Source organism: Kryptolebias marmoratus, linkage group LG13 (genome assembly GCF_001649575.2).
Source record: "Kryptolebias marmoratus isolate JLee-2015 linkage group LG13, ASM164957v2, whole genome shotgun sequence".
Classification (NCBI taxonomy): domain Eukaryota; kingdom Metazoa; phylum Chordata; class Actinopteri; order Cyprinodontiformes; family Rivulidae; genus Kryptolebias; species Kryptolebias marmoratus.
Genome location: NC_051442.1, coordinates 1819605 through 1841460, shown reverse-complemented (window position 1 = coordinate 1841460; position 21856 = coordinate 1819605). Strand labels below are relative to the sequence as shown.

Here is a 21856-nt window from a genome sequence, read left to right as displayed (position 1 = left end):
TGGGTCTCTCAGAATAAATAAATATTTTTTGTTTATTTGTTTATTTCCTGTTTTTATTTAAGAGTTGCAGGACTTAATGTTGTTACATAACAACCTTTAATAAATAAAGTTTTCCAGTTAAACTGAGTATCTTTATTGTTCCTGTGTTGGGGAAGAACTACAGCACGTACGGTAAGTTTCACGCCAGCCTGTTTATGAAGGCAGCGTGCGTGAGTTACGTCTTACGTAGCAGTCACGTGATTTCCTGAAGAGAAACAAACATGGCGCCGCGAAAGTGACGGGAAGTTTTATGCTGTGAGTGTTTTAAAGCTGAATGTTTTTAGTTTGCAAAGTGTTTTTGGTAGATGTTGGGTAAACAATCAAGTAAAAAGTTGATGTTTGATTTTAGTCAGTGTTTTTTTAAACGGGAAAAAAGGAAAATTGCTAACTTTATCCGCTGTTTTAAGTGTCTCGTGCGGTTTGTTTCCATACCAACCGACGTCCACGCAATGTTTTAGTTCACATTTAGTTTACAGATGGCGTTTTATTGTGACATATCTCTTTTTTTACCATGAATTTATTAGTTTTTTAGTCAAACCAGGCTCATCCTGTCAGAGGAAGAAGAGGGTCATCATCAGGTGAAGGCTGCGGCTTCAGATTGAGTTTAAACAGAAGAAAATCCGCTTTAATCTGACATTTAATGCTCAGGAGACCACCTGGATAAAAGTGTCTTCTATGTAACATTAACATCAGTTTGTTTTAAAAAAACTGCAGCCTGAACTTTGTTTTAAGGTTCTTCGCTTCTGGCTTAACTAGTCCTAAATTATTTTCAAATAACCCTCCATGTCCTGTAATCTTTTAAACTGTGTTTTGTAAAATAGTCTGGATAAAACTTGAGATTATATAACTGGGTTTTGTTAGACTTCTCTTTTAGATTAAGCCTGGGGGAAACTAACCCGTACTTTTTCTTTTTTTATCTCAAGGCGATAAAAATACTGACGGGTGAACTAATGCAGATTGGATGAAAGGATATGATATTTTAAAAACATTTAATATTTGACTTATCATTAATTTCTCTGAGGAGTCTATCTGTTAACATGTTACACTGTATGTGTAGCATTTGACTTATTATTTTGAACACCATGCTTTATGTCTCACTCTTTCTTTTATAAATTGGTGCAAATCCATCAGGAAGTCAGAATAAAGCTTACCTGTTGTTATGATAAGGTAGAAAAATGGCAATTACTGGAGAGCTGTTTAGCTGAAATGTTAAACTGTTATTATTATATTTTTTTATTATTATAGTTTCTCAAGCACAAACCAGAATGGCTCTGAGAAAACAACAGGTGAAGCACATTTCCTCTGACAGCCAACAGATGGATGAAAACACGCAGGAGGATGATTCTGCCACTGACAGAGACACAGGGGTACACTTAAAGACGATTAAATATTGCATGTTATATAAAAATGATCAAATGCATGTTTAAACTTCCATCCAGACTGCCCTGTAAATGAATTACATGATATGATTTCTGCTGTTTCAGGACGAGCTCTCCTCTTTACTTCTTTCAACATCAGCAACGAGAGAAACACGCTGGAGGGAGCAGGACAACAAGGCCAAACACAAAGGTGCAACATTTTAGAAGCTCCCTCGCAATTAGTGTTCACAATTTGTCGCCAGCAGACGCAGCCCAGTGAGATATTGGCTTCAGTGTTGATTAATCATGCATGGGATACACACTAGTACCAGCTTTGTCCTCTGCACAAGACAAGTTTTGTCACCAGTTCTTAGATGAAAGTGTTTGTGACTTTCAGCTGTGAGTTCAGAGATGACAGAGGAGGAGATGATGGACCTCGCTCTGCGTCTGAGCGAGCGGGAAGCCAGCGTCTCTGCGCTCCAACGACAGCAGGAGGAGGAGGCCGTGATGAAAGCCATCCAGGAGAGTGTGAGTACACATTCCTAAAAGGATCATCTATTTTCAAAGGATGAAACCTCCCATAGAGATCCTGTAGAAATTATTATTTTAGAAGGATTTAATCTGAGGGTGGTTCAGTCTCTGCAGTATCCTAAATCAAAGATTGCTCCGGTTAAAGAACAACACCCCAAACCACAGCGGTTTGCCCCTGTTCCATATTCACTGTCTGTGTGTTGATATTTAAAGCTGAACGGAAATCTGTTTTGAAGCCAACATCAGTGAAAATATAGTCATAAAATGTGTTTTTTTTGTAGAAGCATAAAGTCTGAAAGACCCTAAAACTCTCTGGCTGCACAAACAGGTCAAGAAACTGGATCTAAAAGTGTTCAAATACAGAAATCAGGTGCTTTGCAGATTACATCATGTTGTGTACAAATGGATTAAAAGACCAGATTCTTGTCAAATTGTAAATTAGAATAACTTTGACCAAAATGTAAACATATCTGATCCCCATTTTAAAAGATAAACAAATAAATATAACAGGAAAAGAGTAGCAGAGCATCTGTTTAAACGTTCTTTGACTGGACCTTGACTGTTTCTCCTCTGTTGTAGATGGTCGGTCAGACCCAACCGGGCCTCACCTCCCAGAAAAAAACTTTGCTCGCTGACGCCTCCCTCAGGCTCAGCACACGACGGAAGCTCTCCTACTCAAACGGGGTGAGGATGTCCGCCGTTGATCAGGGCGTACCGGAGGATGGCAGAACATCAGAGTCTGACCTGAACTTAGGTGAGTCCGCCATGATCAGTCAGTGATCAAGATGGCTACTATAGCTAATTGGTCACTGTAGCTAATTGACATTAGCCCCCACAAAAATGGCTAAAACTCAATCAGTTTCACAAATACTGAGCTAAAATTTACTGCGGTAGTAGCTGAGAGACATTTAGTCATGAACTAAAACTTTGACAAGTGGTGGGTGAAATGCATTCCTTCAAGAAATGCCAGGCCTTTAATTTATACTGTTCTTTTCCCAGAAGCAAAAGAAGCTGGAGATGAAAAGATTCCCTGTATTAGGAAACGGAAAAGAAAAGCAGGAAGTCCTCTGCTGGAGATGCCAGACTTGTCTCAGAGTCAGAATTCGCCCTGCCGCTTCGAGCCTTCCTCTGCTGCCCTGGACTCTCCACGGGTCCGTCACAGTTTCATTGATTTGTTTTATCTTAAATGGCTGCAGATGATGTTTGAGTTTGTCATCATCTTATTTTGTTTTCTCCTCTTGATGAACCAGAGCTCCGATTCAACCCAGATCGATGACTCCCAGCTCCAGAAGTCCCCGGTGTTTCCACTGACCAGCTGCAGTGCGGCGGTCCACATCAACCGGCTGAGCCAGAATCTGGTGGAAACCTGCAGGAGCTCAGGCTTTGTCTTGTGCTCCCAGGACAGTTGGGCCCCAACTGAGCTCAGGAGCCCCACCTTTCCCCGGAGTAACCCCATATCATGTCCCAAAAGTCCAGTGTTCTCAGAGACCCGGCAGGGAGACATTGGACAGGTGGAGCGGAGTCCTGCTTCTGACAGGAATGGTCAGCATGAGACGGATCCAAGTGCCTGCAAGCTTCACGACTGTGAAAATTCAGAGTTCGTGTTCTCCTCCCAGGAGAGTTTATCCCCCTCTGTGAGGTCCCCTCGCTCTAAGAGCCCGGTGTTCCCTAAAAGCCCCAAAACCTCCAAGCTCCCTCCTTCAGCCAGTCCATCATTTCTGTCACAGACAGAAGAGAATAACGAGCGGTCTCTGAGTCCAGTATTCGGAGTAACTGAACCACGACTGAGGATTCACACCAGTGAGGAGAAAAGGTCTGCGGGTTCTTCAGGTTCAGAGCTCCGAGGTCCTGACTCTGAGGAGAAGTTCAACAGTGAAGAGGTGAGTGGACAGAGATCATACTACATTTAAAAAAATATTAAGTTTCAGAAACAAAATCAGAGTACAGGATAAAAAGAGAATAGTCATTTTAAATAATGTTCTACTCAAAATGCCATCAAAAAATAAACTTTAACTTTAGAGCAACTGAAGCCATAAAATGTTGATTTAATCATTTTATATTTAATTTATGAATGAATTTATGAATTTTTAAAATCTGTTTTAAATCTGTTCTGAAATACATTTTTTTATGTCTTCTTGTTGTTTTAAATGAAGAAGACAAAGTCTGATGGCTGTCTGGTTGATCAGCTCAACATCTGTCCTCCTGAACCAGGTAAATTAAATGTCTCTGCTTCACCTTCATCAGCAGTTTGCTTTGAGAACAGAGTTTTACTGGCTGGGTTTTCTTGTTTTACACCTTTCAGAAAAGCTGAATAAAAAATCTGAAGACTGGAGCTCTTCTAAGACGCAGCTGACGAGTGACATGACATTAGTCTGGTCAGATGAGGATGAGGATGACAACACGGTACAGAAACACTCAGAGCAGACATTTTCATCTGTCTATAACAGGGGTAGGCAACCCTGGTCCTGGAGGGCCACTATCCTGCATGTTTTACTTGTTTCCTCACTCCAACACACCTGATTTAGAGGTTAAATGACCTCTTCATGTTCTGCAGAAGCCTGTTAACGACACACTGATTCAAATCAGGTGTGTTGAACAGAGAAACAAGTAAAACCTGCAGGATGGTGGCCCTCCAGGACCAGGGTTGCCTTCCCCTGATCTATAGGCTCAATGCATGCTGTGTTTGGTGTTTCTATTAGATTTTTTTTCCATGAAGAAGTGAAAAACTTTGTTAGATTTTATCAGTTTATTTGTTGCCAACATTTTCAGCAAATGTCAGCATTGTTTAATAATAAAATGCATGTTTCGTCTCTGTTCGCCTGTGCTGCAGCCTGTCGGCTCTCCCAGTCCGGTGTTCCCAGAGGAAAAACCTCTTCATCAGGCAGACGGCCAGGCTGCCTCGCTCACCCAGGAGGCTGCAGCTTCTCAGGGGAAAACCAGGTCAGGCTGCAGGTACAGAAACTTAACGTGTCAGATCAGGCTGATTACAGGCTCTAACTGAGGTGGCTTTTATCCGTCCGTCCATCCATTTTCTTTACCTGCTTCTTCTTTCCGGGTCGCTGGAAGCTGGTGCCTATCTTCAGCAGTCACTGTGCGAGAGGCGGGGGACACCCTGGACAGGTCGCAAGTCCATCACAGGGACACATAGAGACAAACAGCCATTCACACCTCGGGGCAAAAAGTTACCAATCAACCCAACATGCATGTTTTTGGTCAGTGGGAGGAAACTGGAGTACCTGGAGTAAAGCCACATGAGCTCAGGGAGAACATGTAAACTCCACCCAGAAAGGCCGCAGGTCGGGAAGCGAACCTGAAACCTTCTTGCTGGGAGGTGACAGCTCTAACCACTGCTCCACTGTGCCACCCCTGTGCCAGTTTCTGAGTTCACTTTAAAATAAAACAGGAGAATTTATTCTTGTTGCTCAGGTACAAAGTGTAAACTATGAATGCTTTAAAAGAGTTGCCCTCCGCTTTGCAAGGCAAAGTTTTAAACAAAAATCTTACATGATCTTTTAGTGCTCAGAGTATGTGTTGGGGATGACTTTCAGCGACTACCACACCAAATTTTAGCTCTATCTGTAAAACTGAACCACATATTTAATGAGCAAAGTGACCGTGAACTTCCAGGGTGTTACTTTTATGGTGATTTCTTTGCAGAAGTCTAATTCAAAAACACAACTGGGTTTTTGTTAGTGTAGAAGTTTGTTTTGTCCTGTTTGTGCAAAATGTTGCTGCAAGTCCACCTCACCTCCTCGGCTGGTTGCAGATTATGTCATTAAATCTGCAACCTTTTAAAGTCTTTATTTTTTTTCTCTCTCTCTAGATATTTTAAAACCCTGTTTTGCCAGCTTGAAGATACTAAGAGTACACCCACAAACCCCACAGTTAAGAAGTTATATTGGAGGAATCATTATAGAGAGTATTTTGAGACATTTTAGAAACTCCCTGATCTCTATGATTGCTAGTTTATTATAGAGATATTATGGAGAGTCTGAAAAATTACTTAATGGGTTCCTGTTTGTGCAGTTGAGCTTTTTGAAAGCAGAGGACCTGTCAAAATGAGTTCTGAGCTCTAAAAGTTTTGAGATCCAATATTTATTGTTCCCCTAACATTTCTCAGCCACTCAAAGTGTTGATGAAAAACTGATTTATTTAAATCCAGGAGTAGATAGATCAGCTGCACATTAGTAGAAATTTACTGTTCAGTTTAGTGATTTAGAAAGCAGAGTGATTCAGACCGTCTTTTCTTCAAAACTTACAATCTGAGATCCTGAAGTGCCTAAAGTTCTGCACATAAATCAAACCTGAAGCAACACCCGAGGACAAACCCGACGAGCTTCTGTCTTCTCTCCACGTTTCCAAACGGAAAGCACAAAAATGAAACTCATGTCACCCGCATCTTCTCTTCGTTCTACATCTGCCTGCAGGACGCAGATTTCCACCACAGAAGAAGAATCACATCCCATCAGCAGGCAGGAGGAGGACTGCAGGGCGTCCTCCCCACCCGGGGAGTCATCAGGCGGGCCAACGGTTCACTACTACTGGGGGGTTCCCTTCTGCCCTCAGGGCCTGGACCCAGATACGTACACACAGGTGATTCAGACGGCAATAAACAGGCAGATTATTCAGCCTCCCACTCTGAGCTGTTGAAGCAGGCAGAGTCCCAGCTTATAAAATGACAAACAGTAATTTTGTCTCTTTTAGGGTGACGTGTTAAATTAAAAACATGTAGTGAGCTGATCCACGATAGAAAAGGTCAAAAATGTCAGATTTATCATTTTTAGTTTGATGATTGAAACCTTAACTGATGTTTTATTGTCAAAGAAAACGCTAAAACTAGGGGTTGAACGACTACATATTTTTTAAGGTCAACTACATCATGATAATAGTCGAGTCGATGTCGACTAGTCGCGGTGACGTCATAGTGACGTAAGCGCAAAAACTCTTCACAACTACTTGGAGGCTTTATTAGCTATTTTCACGGCAAATATTGACCCCTAGCTAGGTTCGAAAAACTGTAGCAAATCTCTAAATCCTTCTCCGTGGACAGCAGCTAGTGGTCTCATGTCTTTGACAATGAAATTCACAAGCAAATTTGTGATTTGCTGCCGCCGGTGTCCTGTCACAGCTGGGCGTTTCATGAATGAAGTTACTGACAACTGACTGGATCGAGCCGGTTGTTCAGGAGCTAGCATTAGCGGATGCCTTTTCAAATGACTGTGCATCGCGGTCGTACTTTTGTTGTACTTCAGCACAGCTTTGCAGATTTTGCATGTTACGGTAGTTAAACCAGAAGAGTCATCTTTAGTGAAATATTTCCACACTGTTGACGAATTTCTACCTGTTTGACAAGATGCAGGCTTGTCCTCGATCTGTTTTGAAGACGCCATTTTGTAGCCAGTGTTCTGTCAGATCTGCTGTCAGACTGTCATACACTTCTGACAGCTGATCTGATGACACTTCTAAGCACGAAGTGTCATTCTTAGCACGAACTCACGGCTATATATATGTCAGACAAGTATACACTGTCATTACCAACTACAGGCTTTTATTTAATCAGCAGCTGTCATTACCACAGATCTTTATTTAATCAGCAACATAACATCATAATGTATTAGTTAGATCGTCGTGACAAAGACACTCGCGAGCCGGCTAAGTGACATCCTTAGCGGGAAGGGGGCGAGTTTTAGACGGCTCGTATTTTGTAGTTGACTGCAGCTGCAACTCCATCTCCTTTTAAAAACACTGTAAAACCACAAATATGCATCCATCTACATATCATTTAAACTAATGTATTAACTTATTTTTCTTGTGTCTTGTGACGTATACTGTGCTGTCAGATCAGCACAGGCTGTCACCACCGGCAATCACATGACTGCGACTAGTCGACATGAAATGTAAAAACTCGCGAGACGTCCTAGAGTCGACTAGTCGACTAGTCGACTAATTGGTTCAACCCCTAGCTAAAACTTGCATTTATGTCAGTAATGACAAGTTAATGTTTGATGTTTTTGCTGCTCCCAGGTGATCTTAGCTCAGATGGAGGTTTACCAGGCGAGTCTGAAACGAGCTCAGAGGAGTCTGCTGAGGAAGGCTGAGTGGGGGGGGCCCATCCAGCCGCAACCAGAGGTGCAGCATGAGCACAAATTATTACATCACAACAGCTCTTTCAGGAGGTGGCTGCTGTGACTTTCAGTGTTTTGTAACTTTTATACCTTCAAAATATTTAACTTCATTTACAAATGCTTTCCCCATAGAAAGACATTGAGATCTCTTCAACTGTTCTCTGAAATCTGCAAACTGTTTCTATTTTTGTCTTCTAATGCTACTTTTAACGACCCTTTTGTTACTTTAGCTCGTAGCGAAGCTTTTGCTGCTTCTAGTTAGTGTTTTACAACTTTCAAATTTCAGCTCAACCTTTGCAACATTTAGCTTTTAGCCAGTTTTCGGCTTCTTTTTGCTTTTTGCTTGTTTCAGCTTCTTCAGCAAAGTCATTCAGCACTCAGAAATCACACTATTTTCACAGAAAAATACAGTTTCTCTAATTAATGTAAATATTGATGTTCTATTTAAAGAAACATTTGAATATATTGAATATTCACAGTAAGGAGATTTTTTAAACTTGTACGATTCTCTTTTCAGAAATCTCCGTCACCTGAAGCGCCTGACAAATCTCCTCAGCTTCAAGTTCCTCGAAGGTAAAACTTATTTCTGTAGCTGTAGATTAAATGTAGATAAACTGACAACGTGAAAATTGAAATAGTTTTTTCGTGTAAAAGCGCTCAAGTTTGTTTGTCCTGCTGCTTCAGAATTTAAAAAAAGAAATCCAGAACGACTACACCTACATGAAAATTAGATTATTTGTTCATTGTTTTATAAATAAAAGTTCAATATTTACATTTGAAATGTTTTTTTTCTGATCAGTTTGACCAATTTGTTGTTGTTTCTGCTCAGAAAAGGCCTCAGACTGAGAGCCAGAAAAATAAATGAAGCTGCTGAGGAAGAAGAGAGAAAGGAGGAAGAGGACGAGCAGCAAGAGAACAAGGAAGAAGAGAAAAACAGGAGTGACGAAGAACAGATGGATACTGATGACTGTGATGTTTGTCCAGGTACAGATTTTTAGCATTAGATTTGTACAAAGTTCGTTTAAAACGAGTCAGAATAAGTAAAAAAAAAACCTGGAATCATCACTTTGGAGAGATGTTCATTTAGTTGGTTTTCTTTAAAGTCAAAAGACAAATCTCATTTCTTTAATTGTTTTAAAAACAAAAATCAGTAGTTTGTTGTTGTTTTTTATGTAAGTTTTACAAAGACTAAATCTTTAAATAAAACATTATGCTATGTTTATCTCCAAGAGAATTTTATATTTTGCACAGGAAAAGGGACTTTATGCCAGTTTCTATAAACATCTGAAACACTTTTCTACAAAATAATAATAATTTTTGTTTTTGCTGCTTAATTTTGCTCAAAATTTGTAATAACCTTACTGAGCTTTCCAGCAATTGAACCAGTTTATTCTGTTTGTACCAACAGAGACACAGCTGAGCAGCACCGACACACCGGACCTGACGGTGCTCACCGATGCTGACGCAGAGGTGAGTTTTGGTGCCAAATGTAAAAATTCTTATTTTATGATTTTTCATTTTATTTCTTTGTGAGTCTGATTTGGATACTTTTAAACAAAAGTCAAGAAATATTTTTAGGGAAAACCCACCACATTTTAAAAAGGTAAGAAACAGCTTCATGAGTAGCTTCAAACAGACACTGATTGCTCTCAAAATTAATTATTATTTTAGAAGTTTCCATGCATTTCAGACAGACTGAAGTTTTCATGAGTAACTATTGAGGTTAATGAAATATTAGCTTTCAGAAACAAAATTTGCAGCTAAATCCTAAAAAGAAAAAGTGCTTTAGTTCAGAATGAGTCTGTTTATTTTACTGCTGAGCCCAAATGTTTCTCAGATTAAAGCCTGTGTGCCAAAAAAACAGATGATAAATCCAAAGAGGAATAAAAATGCTTTCATAAGTCTTTTGTTTTGGTTTGTTTGATAATTTTGCTCGAATCTGTTCACAGCCTTTTCCGAAAAGTCCCGAGCTGCCTGAAGCCGAAAGGATTCTCCAACACACTTCTGCCATCAGGGACAAACCCCAGGAGGAGGAGGAGGAGGAGGAGGAGGCAATGGATGGTAAGAACACAGAAGACCACACAGTTTACAGTTCTGGTTTCTCTGTCAGAAGTGAGTTTAATTCTGACCGTTACAAACGCAGCAAATGTAAAGACAAAGGAAAACGTCTCCGGCTGGAGCGGTGACGGTAGAAGTCAGACTGTGGGAGAAGAAGCTGACGTTCAGGAGGACGTGGAGGAGATGAAGAGGTCAGCGTCTCCTGAGCTGCAACTGGCCGTCGTCCCTCGCAGCCCTGACTCCTCCGTGGACTGCCCCATCTGTCAGGCATCGTTTCCTGTGAATGAGATCGAGCTGCACGCGGCGTACTGCGACGGGGAGGTGGCCGTCGTAGGAGAGCGGCGGCCCGATGGCGACAGTTTCCAAGGTAACAGAGATGATGTTGGTAACCGTTTGATTTAGCTTTTCACAGCAACAAAACAGTTGCCACAAAAAAAACAATGAAGACGATTTAAAAAAAAAAAAAAAGTCTTAAAAGTTTAGTTTTTTTTGGACTACAATATTTTTTATGCTCACTGGAGTTCGGGCAACACTGCCACCATCAGGTCAAACTGAGAATTACAGCCATGGGACCCTAAATAAACCCACTGACAAAACAGAGGTTCCCAAAGGTCTCATTTCCCGACCCAAAAAGTAATATTAGTAGAGATTTGTGACCCCAAACTATTGTTAAAGGAAGTGCACAAAAATGGGTAATAATCCATTAACCAAGAGTATCACAGGAACTCCTTTTTTTTTCCCATGCTAAACATGCTTTACTTTAAGCCCTGGAACATGTACAGACCAAGCATTCTGTGCTGAAAGGCATTATGGGAACAGTAGTCCTACAGCTACATAAGTTTATTTATCAAACAGAAGTTTAGGTTTTATTGTGCAGATGATTTTAAAACGACTCGTTCCTTTCCTCATTCAGAGTCGGTGAAACTTCGGAGAAAACGGATAAGGAGAGCAGAACGGACCGCTGAGGGAATAAACGATTCCGATATCTGCAGGTCAGTAAAAACCTTTGAAGGGAATACGATCTGATTTATCTCTTAAATTGATTTTTGGAAATTGGGTAACACGACAACCACAAACCACAATGAAAGGGCAGAGTCCTTGTAAAGGAAAGTTGGGATTTATTTTTCTTTGCAAAAATCCCAAAAGGTTGCACAACCTGTGGGGGAGAAAGGGACCAAATCAAAAAATAAAATAAAACAAAACAGGGCCTAACTGTCATCTACTCTAGGTAAAAATAAAAGTTTTGTGTTTTGTGGCTACATGTTTTTATTTTTAACTTGCCTGCAGTAACCAGGAGAGGTGTTATATTTGTCATAAAGCTGTTCCTCTGAGAGAATACAGCCGGCACACGGAGCTCTGCATCCATGGTCGGACTTCCAGACCCGTAAGCTGAAAATCACAGCAGCGTGAAGTTTTACTGTCAAATCAGAGTGGTGATTATAAATGATTAGCTTATTTATAAATAAACTCCACGTTTGTAACTTTGCAGAAAGGAAATCTGCTGTCGGCTCTGGAGCAAACTGAGAGCAGGGGTTCAGGTAAGACCAAAGAAATATACAGACAATCTTTGATTAAAAGACATAAAAAAATCTGAAAACTAGGCAAAAATATGCTTCAGTGTAGCTTAGTGGGAATAAGTACATATGAATATAATTTCACCTTTTCTCCATAATCATCAGTATTCTTCAGCTTCTTTAAAAATGTAAACCATCCTAAATCACAACAATCAACATATTTCTAATTACACAGAATATATACTCCATGTAAACCATAAAAAATAAACACATGTTTGTACAATTCAACTTCACGTCCACTAATCAGAGTTTTTTGTTCCTGCCTTTTTTTTCATGAAATCACAAGTCTTCCTGGTGTCAACATGTTTGATAAATTTAGTCTCTCTGTGGTTCTACAGATGCTGGACCATCTGGATCTAAAGTCCAGCCAGAGTAAGGAAACAATTTAAAGTTTTGTTTCACATCATTTGGTTGTTTCTGAAGAGAACAAAATCTAAACCTTTTTGTTTGGGGGGAGGAAGAGCGAGCAGAAAAGCATCCTGATTGGAATTGAAGAAACATTGTTAGGAATGAACATGAATGGCTCTCAGCATATTCCACACAATATCTGTAAATTAAATAGAGTTATAGCCATTTTTGTGTCGGGTTAACTGTGACTACTGTGTTGAATTGGATTAAATTCAAAAGTTAATCAGTTGTAGATTTACATCCAAATATTACTCTCTGAAAGTTAAATCCATTCAGTAGTTCATTAGATCTACTTTTTAACAGAGTAGTTAACAGTAAAGTTTTAAAAAAACAGATCCTGCATGATCAGTATAAGTTGCACATAACTTATAGCTGCTATTCCACCAAATTATAGGGGAACATCTGTAAAAATGACCAAGTTATCCTGGGTAGCAATAATGCAGTTATTTGTTAGCTCTTTATTCAAAAGAGAAGAAGATGAAGAAGAAAAGACATCTGAATAATTTTTCACCATCTCTGTAGATGAAGGTTAATTTCTGTGTGTTTGTGTCTGGTGTTCAGGGCAGTCATTGATCTCCGGGATGATGATGATGATGATGGTGAGGAGGAGGCAGCCTCAGCCTTCAGGATCAGTGACTCTCCCATCAGGTCCTTCACTTCCATCTCTGAAGCCACTGGATGCCTTATCGACTTCAGAAAACAACATCGAACCAAGAAGCCGAGTCAAAGGCGAAGATGACGAGTACGTGATAAAGAATGACTGAAAATCCTGGAACCCAGAGCCTTAAAAACTGAAACCTGGAGGGTCATCAGGTTGGACAGGATGCCATCATTCAAATTCAACACCTCATCCAGAAGTCACCTTTTGGATATTTATGCAGACCAACCACAAACTGAGCACTTAACTGTTGAAAATGTGTTGAGAGGACATTTGTGTCTCTGCTGAAGCCACTGATGTCAGACTACCTCCTCTTGTATCAAATCATTCCTTTAAGTTACTGTAGCTTTGCTCCTAAACTCGTTAAATGTCTCTGAACACAGATTTAAAAAACAGAGACTTGTGGAATTGTAAGGCCTCCTAGTTTTAGAATAAATCAAAACAGGATTGTCTGATTAAAGCAAATCAAAGTAAATATGAAATAAAAAGGTGAGATTTTAATGTTGGATGTTAAGTTTTATTTTTAAAACAAATCAGAGTTCAACACAAAACGAATGCTGCTTTTACACCTGAAGTCAGAGAAGTAGTACTTACTGAAGTCAAAAGATCCTTTTGGCTTTTTTTTTTTACTTTAGTTACTATGAATCTGAGGTGGGTAACTTCAAATAAAATATTTCTTCAAGAAAGCAAGTGACTCAAAAGATTGATGGTATATATTTATAGATTTAGAGCAGAAATGTATAAAATGTCTTTATTTTTCATGGCAATGCAGTTTTACATTTGTAACTTTCACAGAAAAAGTAAAAAAAAACAGCCAAAGTTGAAAGCAAAGCTTTGAAAGACCATCAGAAAACTTGAAGAGCTATTGATTTTGAAAAGATTACTAGAAAGTCTGGCTGCTTTAAAGAAACTTTCTTTTCTATTTGCTTCCATTCCGTTATCTTCCATCTTCATATTAAGAGCATCCAGTAACATAACAGTATCAGCTTCCTGACTGAGGCAGTTACGATATTAGTTTCTTTTTTCCACTGCTTGAGAAACAGCCAGTGAAGGAATCTCACCACTGCCACAGAATTGTTGTGAAAATTTGACTGAGAAGAAGAAACATTTCTATCTTGGAAGGCTTTACTATTTTTGTGCAAAAAGGGACAAACAGAGCAGAGTGCACTGACAACCTGTGAGGTCGGGCCAGAGAAGTTCTGGTTACCCAGAACTAAAAAAAGATAAGAAAAAAAGAGCATGCAGTTCAACAAGGTCCATTTTGAATATTGGAAATTAAATTAAAACTTGATAAAAATTCAGGGAGATTTATTGCTTTAAACAATGTTTGCCAGTAATGTCAGCTTCATGATCATATTCAGCCAGTGGTGCAGTTCATCGCGCTGAACCCAGGAAGCGTGACGCGTCCATCCATGTAGATTTCGCGATCGGAGCCCAGGTTCATGCGTTTGACCAGGTTCTTCTCGTACAGCAAGGGGTGGTAAGCACCGAGCGTGCAGGCGGCATCATAGAAATGCTGGTAGTAGTGGCAGAGCTCCGTCTTTCTGCGAGACGGCAGGAACTCGTAGACATGCACCACCTCACACACAGACATCATGAGGACAGTTCCTGCACAGGGGAAGATTTTAACACTAGAAAAATTAACATTTTCTGCTGAACTGCAGCGTGAATGACTGCTGAAATGTTTAAATCACCTAAAACTGAGTTAAACCAGCAAAACAGCCTGAAATATGATAAACAAAAGCTGAAAGTAGCTGAACTAAGGCTAAAATTTTAAATTAGCAAAACAGAAGACAGATGCCAAAATCAGCAAAACAGCAGCTAAAAGCTAAGACCAATAAAAGAGTAGTTAAAAATGAAAGTATTATAGTAGCTAAAAGCTAAAACCCATCAGAACAGTTGCTAAAGACTAAAACTAGCAAAGCAGTAGCTAAAAGCTAAAACAGAAACAGTAGCTGACAGATTTCAGAGCCAAAGGTTTGACAGTTGATATAAACTAATGCATTTCTATAAGGAAAAACAATACAGAATAAACTTAACTTTAAAAAAAATATATATATATATAAAAGTTGCAAAAATAAAGTCATAGCCACCATGCCCTGAACGAGCAGAACATTTTGATCCCTAAATGGCTGAAATAGCTGAAGTAGTGAGAATTCAAAAATCCTAGTGAAGAAACAACAAGAAAACCGGTTTCTGTCACTGGAAGGGTAACATGTGGTGCTGAGCCTTCAGGGTCCCTGTGGCTCCTCCGTGATGCCTGATGTAACACTGGTGTCGCTCCACATCATTAGCAGAATTACTCTTCTCTTAGCTCCAACATATTCACACAGAACTGAGATTCGTGGCTTTCCATCATCACCGGCACCACTCCAGATGCCCTGTGGCTACAACTGAAACCTTGAATCCTGAGTCTGAATCATTTACATTCCCACTGGTCTGCATGTGTACCAAATTACATCCAAATTAGCTCATTCTTTCTGAATGAGCAACAGTTTTTGGGATTCTGCGTTGTAGAAACTCAGTTCTGTTTACCAGTTTGATTATGAGAAACAGATTTGGTTGCAGAGAATCTTACTGAGTGAGAAGTGAAATTACTCTCTTTGTAGCTAACAACTTAAAGTCAAGCATGTTTTGCATTTTAAAGTTTTTTGAGTACAGTATAAGCAGGTCATGGCAGCTGGTGTTTCTCATACCAAGGAGGCCAGAAGAAGGCGGGTTCTTCTGAATGGGTTCAGCCATGTTGTCCTGTATTAGCTGCCAGAGCTGCCACCCAAAGCGAGGATGCAGGATGTAGAAAGGCTGCCGCGGGTGAAGCTTCTTGTACTTTTGATACTGAGGGAAGATGGGATACTCCGTATGGTTGTACCACTATAAAAAAGAGACCATGTGTAGAAATGCCTTAAAAACTGCTTCGAGTCAAAAGCTGAAAGAAAACCTGTGAACTCCCCACTTCAATGTGAAACACCAGCACTCTCTATGCCTTCAAAACCAAGCTAAAATCTTATTTTTAAATGATCAATGTCTATAGTTAGTTTTTATACATTTTATCATGTATTTTATGCATTGATTTTATACATTTGTTTTTTAAATTTATTCGTTCTGTTATTTTTATTGCATTTATTCTTCTAATGTTTGGTTCCTAAGTTATATTTTTGCTTTTATATTGTCTTTAATTTTTGCATTGTTAAGCACTTTGAATTACCTTTGAGTCTGAAAAGTGTTACACAGTTAAAGTTGAGTTGAGTTAAATTGAAACTGGATGTCGAATATAACAATTGTAACTGCAGACATGTTAAGAATTAAGAGGCACATTTAAAAAAAATGTTTTCTTTTTTTCATAAAAAACTGACAAATAAAAAAATATACAAAATCTAAACCTAAATCAGTTGGTTGGTTCAAAGCACAAAGAGTGCAAAAGTAGAGAAAAAGTCAAACAGCCACTGTGTGATCATGTAAATGTTACCTGAGTGAGGTCAGAGGAGAAGGGGCCAGGGTCCCACGCTACCAGAACACCTGAGTTGTACAAAGAACTGGTCAAGAATCTATGTTTATTCTTTGACATCACCTGGAAAACAAACAAAATAAGACTTAAAAACAATTCAATACATAAATTGTTTGCCTAAAGGCGATCTCTTATGTTTATGTTTATGTCTTATGTTTATCTCAATATGTTTAGTTGAAGGTAAAGTCAAGAGGACCGGTCAAACAAACAAACAAATATATGAAATAAACAAAATCCACAGATTTTTTTTCATATCAATAATTATTGTCCTTAAAAAAAAACTAACCTGATGTCAACTACCACGGTCAACTACCAAATTCACAGGACTTGTTGTCCCTGATGAGAGGAATAAACAGTTAAAGACTTGTTGGTAAATTAACTGGTTGTTGTTGGATAATTAATGATCTAAATAACATTCAACCCGAATTATCAGAATTTTTTTATGTACAGATATGCATCTTTTAATGGTTTAAAATAAAAAAATAAAATAAGAAAAGTCAAGTTATTTCCATGCAGTGTCCAGAAAGAAGTGTTGTTCAGCTTGTAGGGCACCACAACTGCTTCCACCTACCTCCATCATCATCATATGAAATAAGTTTTTGTCACAACAAAAAAATAGTGGCTGGTAAAATATTTGAGTGGCTGGTAAAAAAATTTGTCCACCAACCAAAATTTTTAATTTCCACCCCTATATGAAACAGTAAACTTACTGGTCCAGAAGAAGTCTCACAAAAGAGGCATGAGTTTGAATGCCGAGCTCTGCGTTTTTGGCGCTCCGCTGCTCTGCTTCAATATTTATTCTTGACAGTTGTCTTAATCATTCTTTGTATTTTCTTTTGCATTTAGCAGCAGCTGATAATTATGAAGAGGAATGTCATTTTTCAAATGGGAATGACCCCAAACATGCATTCAAATCAACAGAAGAATAGCTTCACCAGAAGAAAATGTGTGTTTCAGAATGACCTAGAAAGAGTCTACACCTAAATTTGATAGAAAATATTTGATAGAAAATTTGTGTGGTGATCTGAAGAGGGCTGTGCAAAGGAGATGTCGCCATAACCTGAAAGACTTTGAGCACTTTTGCAAGAAAGAGTGGGCAAACAGGTTTCTACCAAGTCAACCAGCTTCCAGTGGGAGGGGAGTGAGATTAATCTGAATTTAGCCTACATATTGTAGCATCTCATACAGCTTGGAACTTCACACTCTCCAGTTTTGAATTGAGAAAGCTCCCCAGATAGGAAGCAAAAACATATTTAGCTACAAAAAAGAAGTCTAGTTGGTTTTTTTGGTTTTTGTTTGTTTATTTTTTCAAGTTATTTTGTTTTCTTGGATTTGCCATGTTCTGGATGACTGAAAAGTGTTTTTGTGTTTACCTGTGAGTTAAAGAGTCGGATCGTTGTTTTAGACCCAACATCTTTCTCAAAGCCACTGGTGGGCGCACCGTTGAACCGTATTACTGCATCATGGGAGTCTGCAGTTTAAAATACATAAAAGACATCCATTTGGTTCAGACCGGTGAGACTAACTCCAAGCACCTTTGAAACAAGCCATCAATTGTATTAAACAAAAAATGAAACTTTAATCCTTGTAAAATATTTTACCCATCTCTTTGCCCAGTCCAGAGTCGAGGAGCGCCCCGGCTGATGACACCACAGCGCAGGTCTTGTATGGCCCAACATCAGAGATCAGCTGTTTCACTGGCAGCTGGCTGGCCCAGGGCAACTCAGAGAAAGGCTCGAGGTCAGAGGTCAAAGTTGTGACTTCTACCTTTTCTTTAAGTTGGCAGAGAAGCTCAGAACCGGTTAGCTTTGGCCTGCCGGAGACACCACCAGGGCTGGACAACTTTATTCCATATTGATTCAGCCCCTGACAGAAAGAACAAGCTAAGCTAAGCTTGCTAAAACAAGTTGTTCTGATTTTAAATGAATTCATACAAACTCCAGTTTTGGTAATAACTCTTACCTTGAAGTACTGAATTGATTGCTTCGGGGGGCCTTTCAGTATGTTGTGGGACATCTCATCATTCCACACCTTGTCATTCCACTCCTCTTTCACCCTGGTAGGTTTAGGCAACTTTGCGTCCCCTGCTTTGCTCTTCAGCTCCTCCCCTTTGCTCTTCAGCTCCTCCCCTTTGGTGTCATCTCCATCTTGAACCTAAAGGATTCACAGCAGTGATTACACTTTTTAAAGCTTAATGTCCATTTGATTATGTAGTGTGTTGGGAAACAAATATTTAATCCTTTCAGAGGAATTTTACCTCACTACTTAATTTCCCTCATCAGAACTTTGATGTTGCAGAAAAGACGGACACACAAATGAGTCTCAGACCAGAGGTTCAATCGTTAATCACACATTTATTAAACATTCAGCTGAATGGAGACAACTCCCCAAACCCAGAGAACCTCATCACACCCGCCAGGATCACAAGTTGTATCTGGGGTGGTTCCCCTTTCACCTTCTTTTTATACTATGAACCGCACCCAAGACCAGGGTTTCTGCACACAAACAGCTGTAGCAGCTTGTTTTCCATCTCAAAGACGGCTACCTAATCTCACTCGCCCATGTCATGATGTCCTGGAGCCTTCAGCCTCCCTCACCCCACTTACACAGCTTTTCTTTTGTGATTCAGCCCCATTCGCTCAATCCAGTTAATTAAGCACATATGTTTTATTTTAATAATTAGTTCATACATTTAATTTTATCATAAGCTAAGTGTGACATCATTTTAGCAATCAAAGTAGCAATCAAAGTTGCTTGCTTTTGTTTTGATTTTTTTCTATTTCTGTAAATTTAGGTCAAAAACTGTAGCTTTAACATGAGTTAACGGGTAAAAGAGTCAGCTACAGACCTTGATGTCTGAGCGTGTATGAGGCTGCGCCGTGGTTTGTGTTTGCACGCTGAAGATGATGTTGATATCAGGAACTATGTTTTCCGTGTGGACGGCATACAGCAGAACTACTGCGATGCAGAAGGAGGCTATCCACATGAATTTATGGCGAGTGTAACACTGTGGGTTGACTCGGGACGTCGCCACCTGCAGAAAAAAAAATGGACATCAGTGACCAAAGTGAATCAAAAGCTAAAGACATAATTAAAGAAACGAGTGTTTTCTGAAAGATGCAGCAGCAAATATTATAAGACAAATATTTACTTTACTTTTGCAAAGGATGGTCCAGAGTTTTCTATGCTGAATCAGATATTTTAAATAAGTTAAGTTTATTTACATAACATCGTTCTTGGATAAAAATCCCCAAATTCTCCACAATAAAAAAAAACAAAAAAAACATTAGCTAATGGATATAAATATATTTTTAAAAATTACAGATAATTTAGCATATGTCTTAAAATAATCTAAAAGAGATGTATTGAGACTTGAAATGTAGATGCTGTCATAAAATTCTAAATTACTGTATTTTTAATTCAGTAGCAGCTCCTGAGCAGAAATTTTCGTGGGGCAGACAATTTCCTGACACTCAAAAAACCAAAACAAACAAAGGAAAAAAGAAATAACAAAAATAAACAACAAACAACAACAACCTCATATCCTCTCAAGCAAACGAGTCTGTTTCAGATAAAGTCTGAGAACTGTCACTTTGAGTTTTTTTGTAATATTTCAATTGGATCAAACTTTACCTTCATTTTAGTTAAACTGTCAATCCGTTGATTTCGTTCCTGTCTGTATTTCTGACAGCAGGGGTGTCCAGTCCTGGTCCTGGAGGAACACTATCCTGTATGACTAAGGTGTTTCCTCCTTCTTCTTCTTCTTCTTGTCGGGTTTTTTGGCGGTTGGCAAAAAACTTTAAGGTGTTTCCTTAATTTGACACACCTGATTTGAGTGATGGAGTGATTAACAGGCTTCTGCAGAGCTTAAAGACCTGCTGAAGAGCAGAGAAACATCCTGTGAGTCCAAACCTGACACGTGATCTGACAGTTTCCTCCCTCATGTTTCTTCCAGCACTTCTCATATCTCCTGTTTTCCCTTGAACTCTACAAAACCATCAGCCTTATCTTTTGTATTTCCATTGTTTTAGTCATCTTTCCCTCAATATCGTTTGATGTTGCATGTGTAGAAATGTGTCAAACTGTACACTGGATATCACATAACTACTGTAACTGGAGACAACATGGTAAGAATTAAGAGATGCATTAAAACAAGTTTTAGGATTAAGAAAGAACAACACACACGACATGTTACATTCTCCCATTATTTCTTTTACAAAAACTAATTCAAAATGCAGAAGCAGTGCATGAAAACTAAGTCCACTTCATGAATTAACAGCTCATAAAACCGCTGCCATGTTGGTCTAATTATGATAAATGTCTCTTCTTTTGTCGCCACATGTTCCAGACGTCTCGTGGTATGTCGTGATTGAACTTTACAAGCCTGGACAGTGCTGCCCTGGGTTTTTTTTAGTAAGAGCAGACTTTCTTCTGCAGTCCTACAAAACAGGATATACTTGTTTAGCCTTTTTTTAATTGTCCTATTAAGAATATTTAATTTGCTAACTGAGGCCTGTAGTTTGAAATGGAGCTATGAAAAACTGTCTTAAATATTTCTGGATTATGAACTAACCAGTGCTTTTTATTTTTTTGCAGATTGTTGACCTCCCAAGAACTTTAAACATTGCCTCATCATCCTTACTTTGCAGGCAGGGCAAAGTCAAAGTCAAATTTATTTTTAGGCACATTTAAAAACAGCAGAAGTTGCCCAGAGTGCTGCACAAATGCAAAAAATAAAACAAGTAATAATAATAATAATAATATATAAAAAAATAGTAAAAATAAAAAAAGTACAGGCTTTAAAAAGTGTCAAAACTCAGTCTGGTTTTAATGCCATTCATCCATCTTCTACCTGCAGTCAGGTCACGGAGGCAACAAGGAGAGAAACCCTGACATCCCTCTCCTCAGACACTCCCCAGCTCCTCCTGGGGGATTCAAAGATGTTCCCAGGCCAGAGAGGATATATAATCCCTCCAGCAAATTCTGGGTCTGCCCTGAGGTCTCTTACTAGTAGATTATGCCTGAAAAACCTTTTGGTCATGATCCAGACCTCATGGCCTTAAGTCAGGGTTGAACCGTAGATGGACCAGTAAATAAACCAGTTATTGTACTTCCCCCAAGGAGGTTATGTTTTCAGTAGTGAGGGTTTGTTAGCAAGATTTTGAGGAAATTTTCAGAAAATGTTAGGGGTGTCACAAAAAATAATTGATCAAATTTTGGTGGTGATCTGGAGCACAATCCAGATCGTACAAGAGTTCAATGGTGTCAGTGACCCTATGGCCTTGGCAGAGGTTTGCACTGTCTGAGTGCTTCTAGATATATAATAAATCTGATTAAATATAGTTCATTTTAATTGAACATACTCCATCTAAATCCACTAGGTTGACTAATAATAATAACAATAATAATACATTTTATTTATAGGCACCTTTCTTGACACTCAAAGTCACCTTACATCATCAAACATAAAAGCTGACGTGATATTAAAAGACAATAAAATAGAACACAAAAATACATTTGACATGAGACAATGCAGTTTTGATCAGAGGGAGTAAGCCAGTTTAAACAGATAGGTTTTGAGTTTGGATGTGAAATGTGGT

At 39.1% G+C, this 21856-nt stretch overlaps 2 protein-coding genes across 4 annotated transcripts; one reads left to right on the top strand and one right to left on the bottom strand.

Moving 5' to 3' along the window:
* The first annotated feature begins 213 nt into the window (after nt 1-213).
* Nucleotides 214-13330, top strand: uimc1 (ubiquitin interaction motif containing 1). Of its 3 annotated transcripts, none has more exons than XM_025008815.2 (22): nt 214-294; nt 1285-1406; nt 1524-1608; nt 1795-1925; nt 2508-2682; nt 2931-3079; nt 3179-3808; nt 4082-4139; nt 4231-4331; nt 4759-4880; nt 6356-6521; nt 7953-8057; nt 8571-8626; nt 8883-9037; nt 9462-9523; nt 10003-10114; nt 10197-10478; nt 11025-11103; nt 11399-11495; nt 11601-11649; nt 12024-12057; nt 12655-13330. In XM_025008815.2, the coding sequence occupies exons 2-22, from the start codon at nt 1305-1307 to the stop codon at nt 12830-12832; spliced, it is 2928 nt and encodes a 975-aa protein (XP_024864583.1). In that variant the 5' UTR covers nt 214-294; nt 1285-1304; the 3' UTR covers nt 12833-13330. The 3 variants fall into 3 exon arrangements, with proteins under 3 accessions (XP_024864583.1, XP_024864585.1, XP_017284627.1); XM_025008817.2 differs by having other exon boundaries at nt 2928-3079; nt 4759-4868; XM_017429138.3 differs by having other exon boundaries at nt 2928-3079.
* Nucleotides 13331-13946: 616 nt separating this feature from the next.
* Nucleotides 13947-20044, bottom strand: LOC108243592 (beta-galactoside alpha-2,6-sialyltransferase 1). The gene is made up of 8 exons (XM_017429155.3): nt 19890-20044; nt 19105-19290; nt 18219-18410; nt 17858-18122; nt 17630-17727; nt 16218-16319; nt 15448-15622; nt 13947-14359 (listed from the first exon to the last, which is right to left on the bottom strand). The coding sequence occupies exons 1-8, from the start codon at nt 19893-19895 to the stop codon at nt 14109-14111; spliced, it is 1275 nt and encodes a 424-aa protein (XP_017284644.1). The 5' UTR covers nt 19896-20044; the 3' UTR covers nt 13947-14108.
* Nucleotides 20045-21856: the final 1812 nt, after the last annotated feature.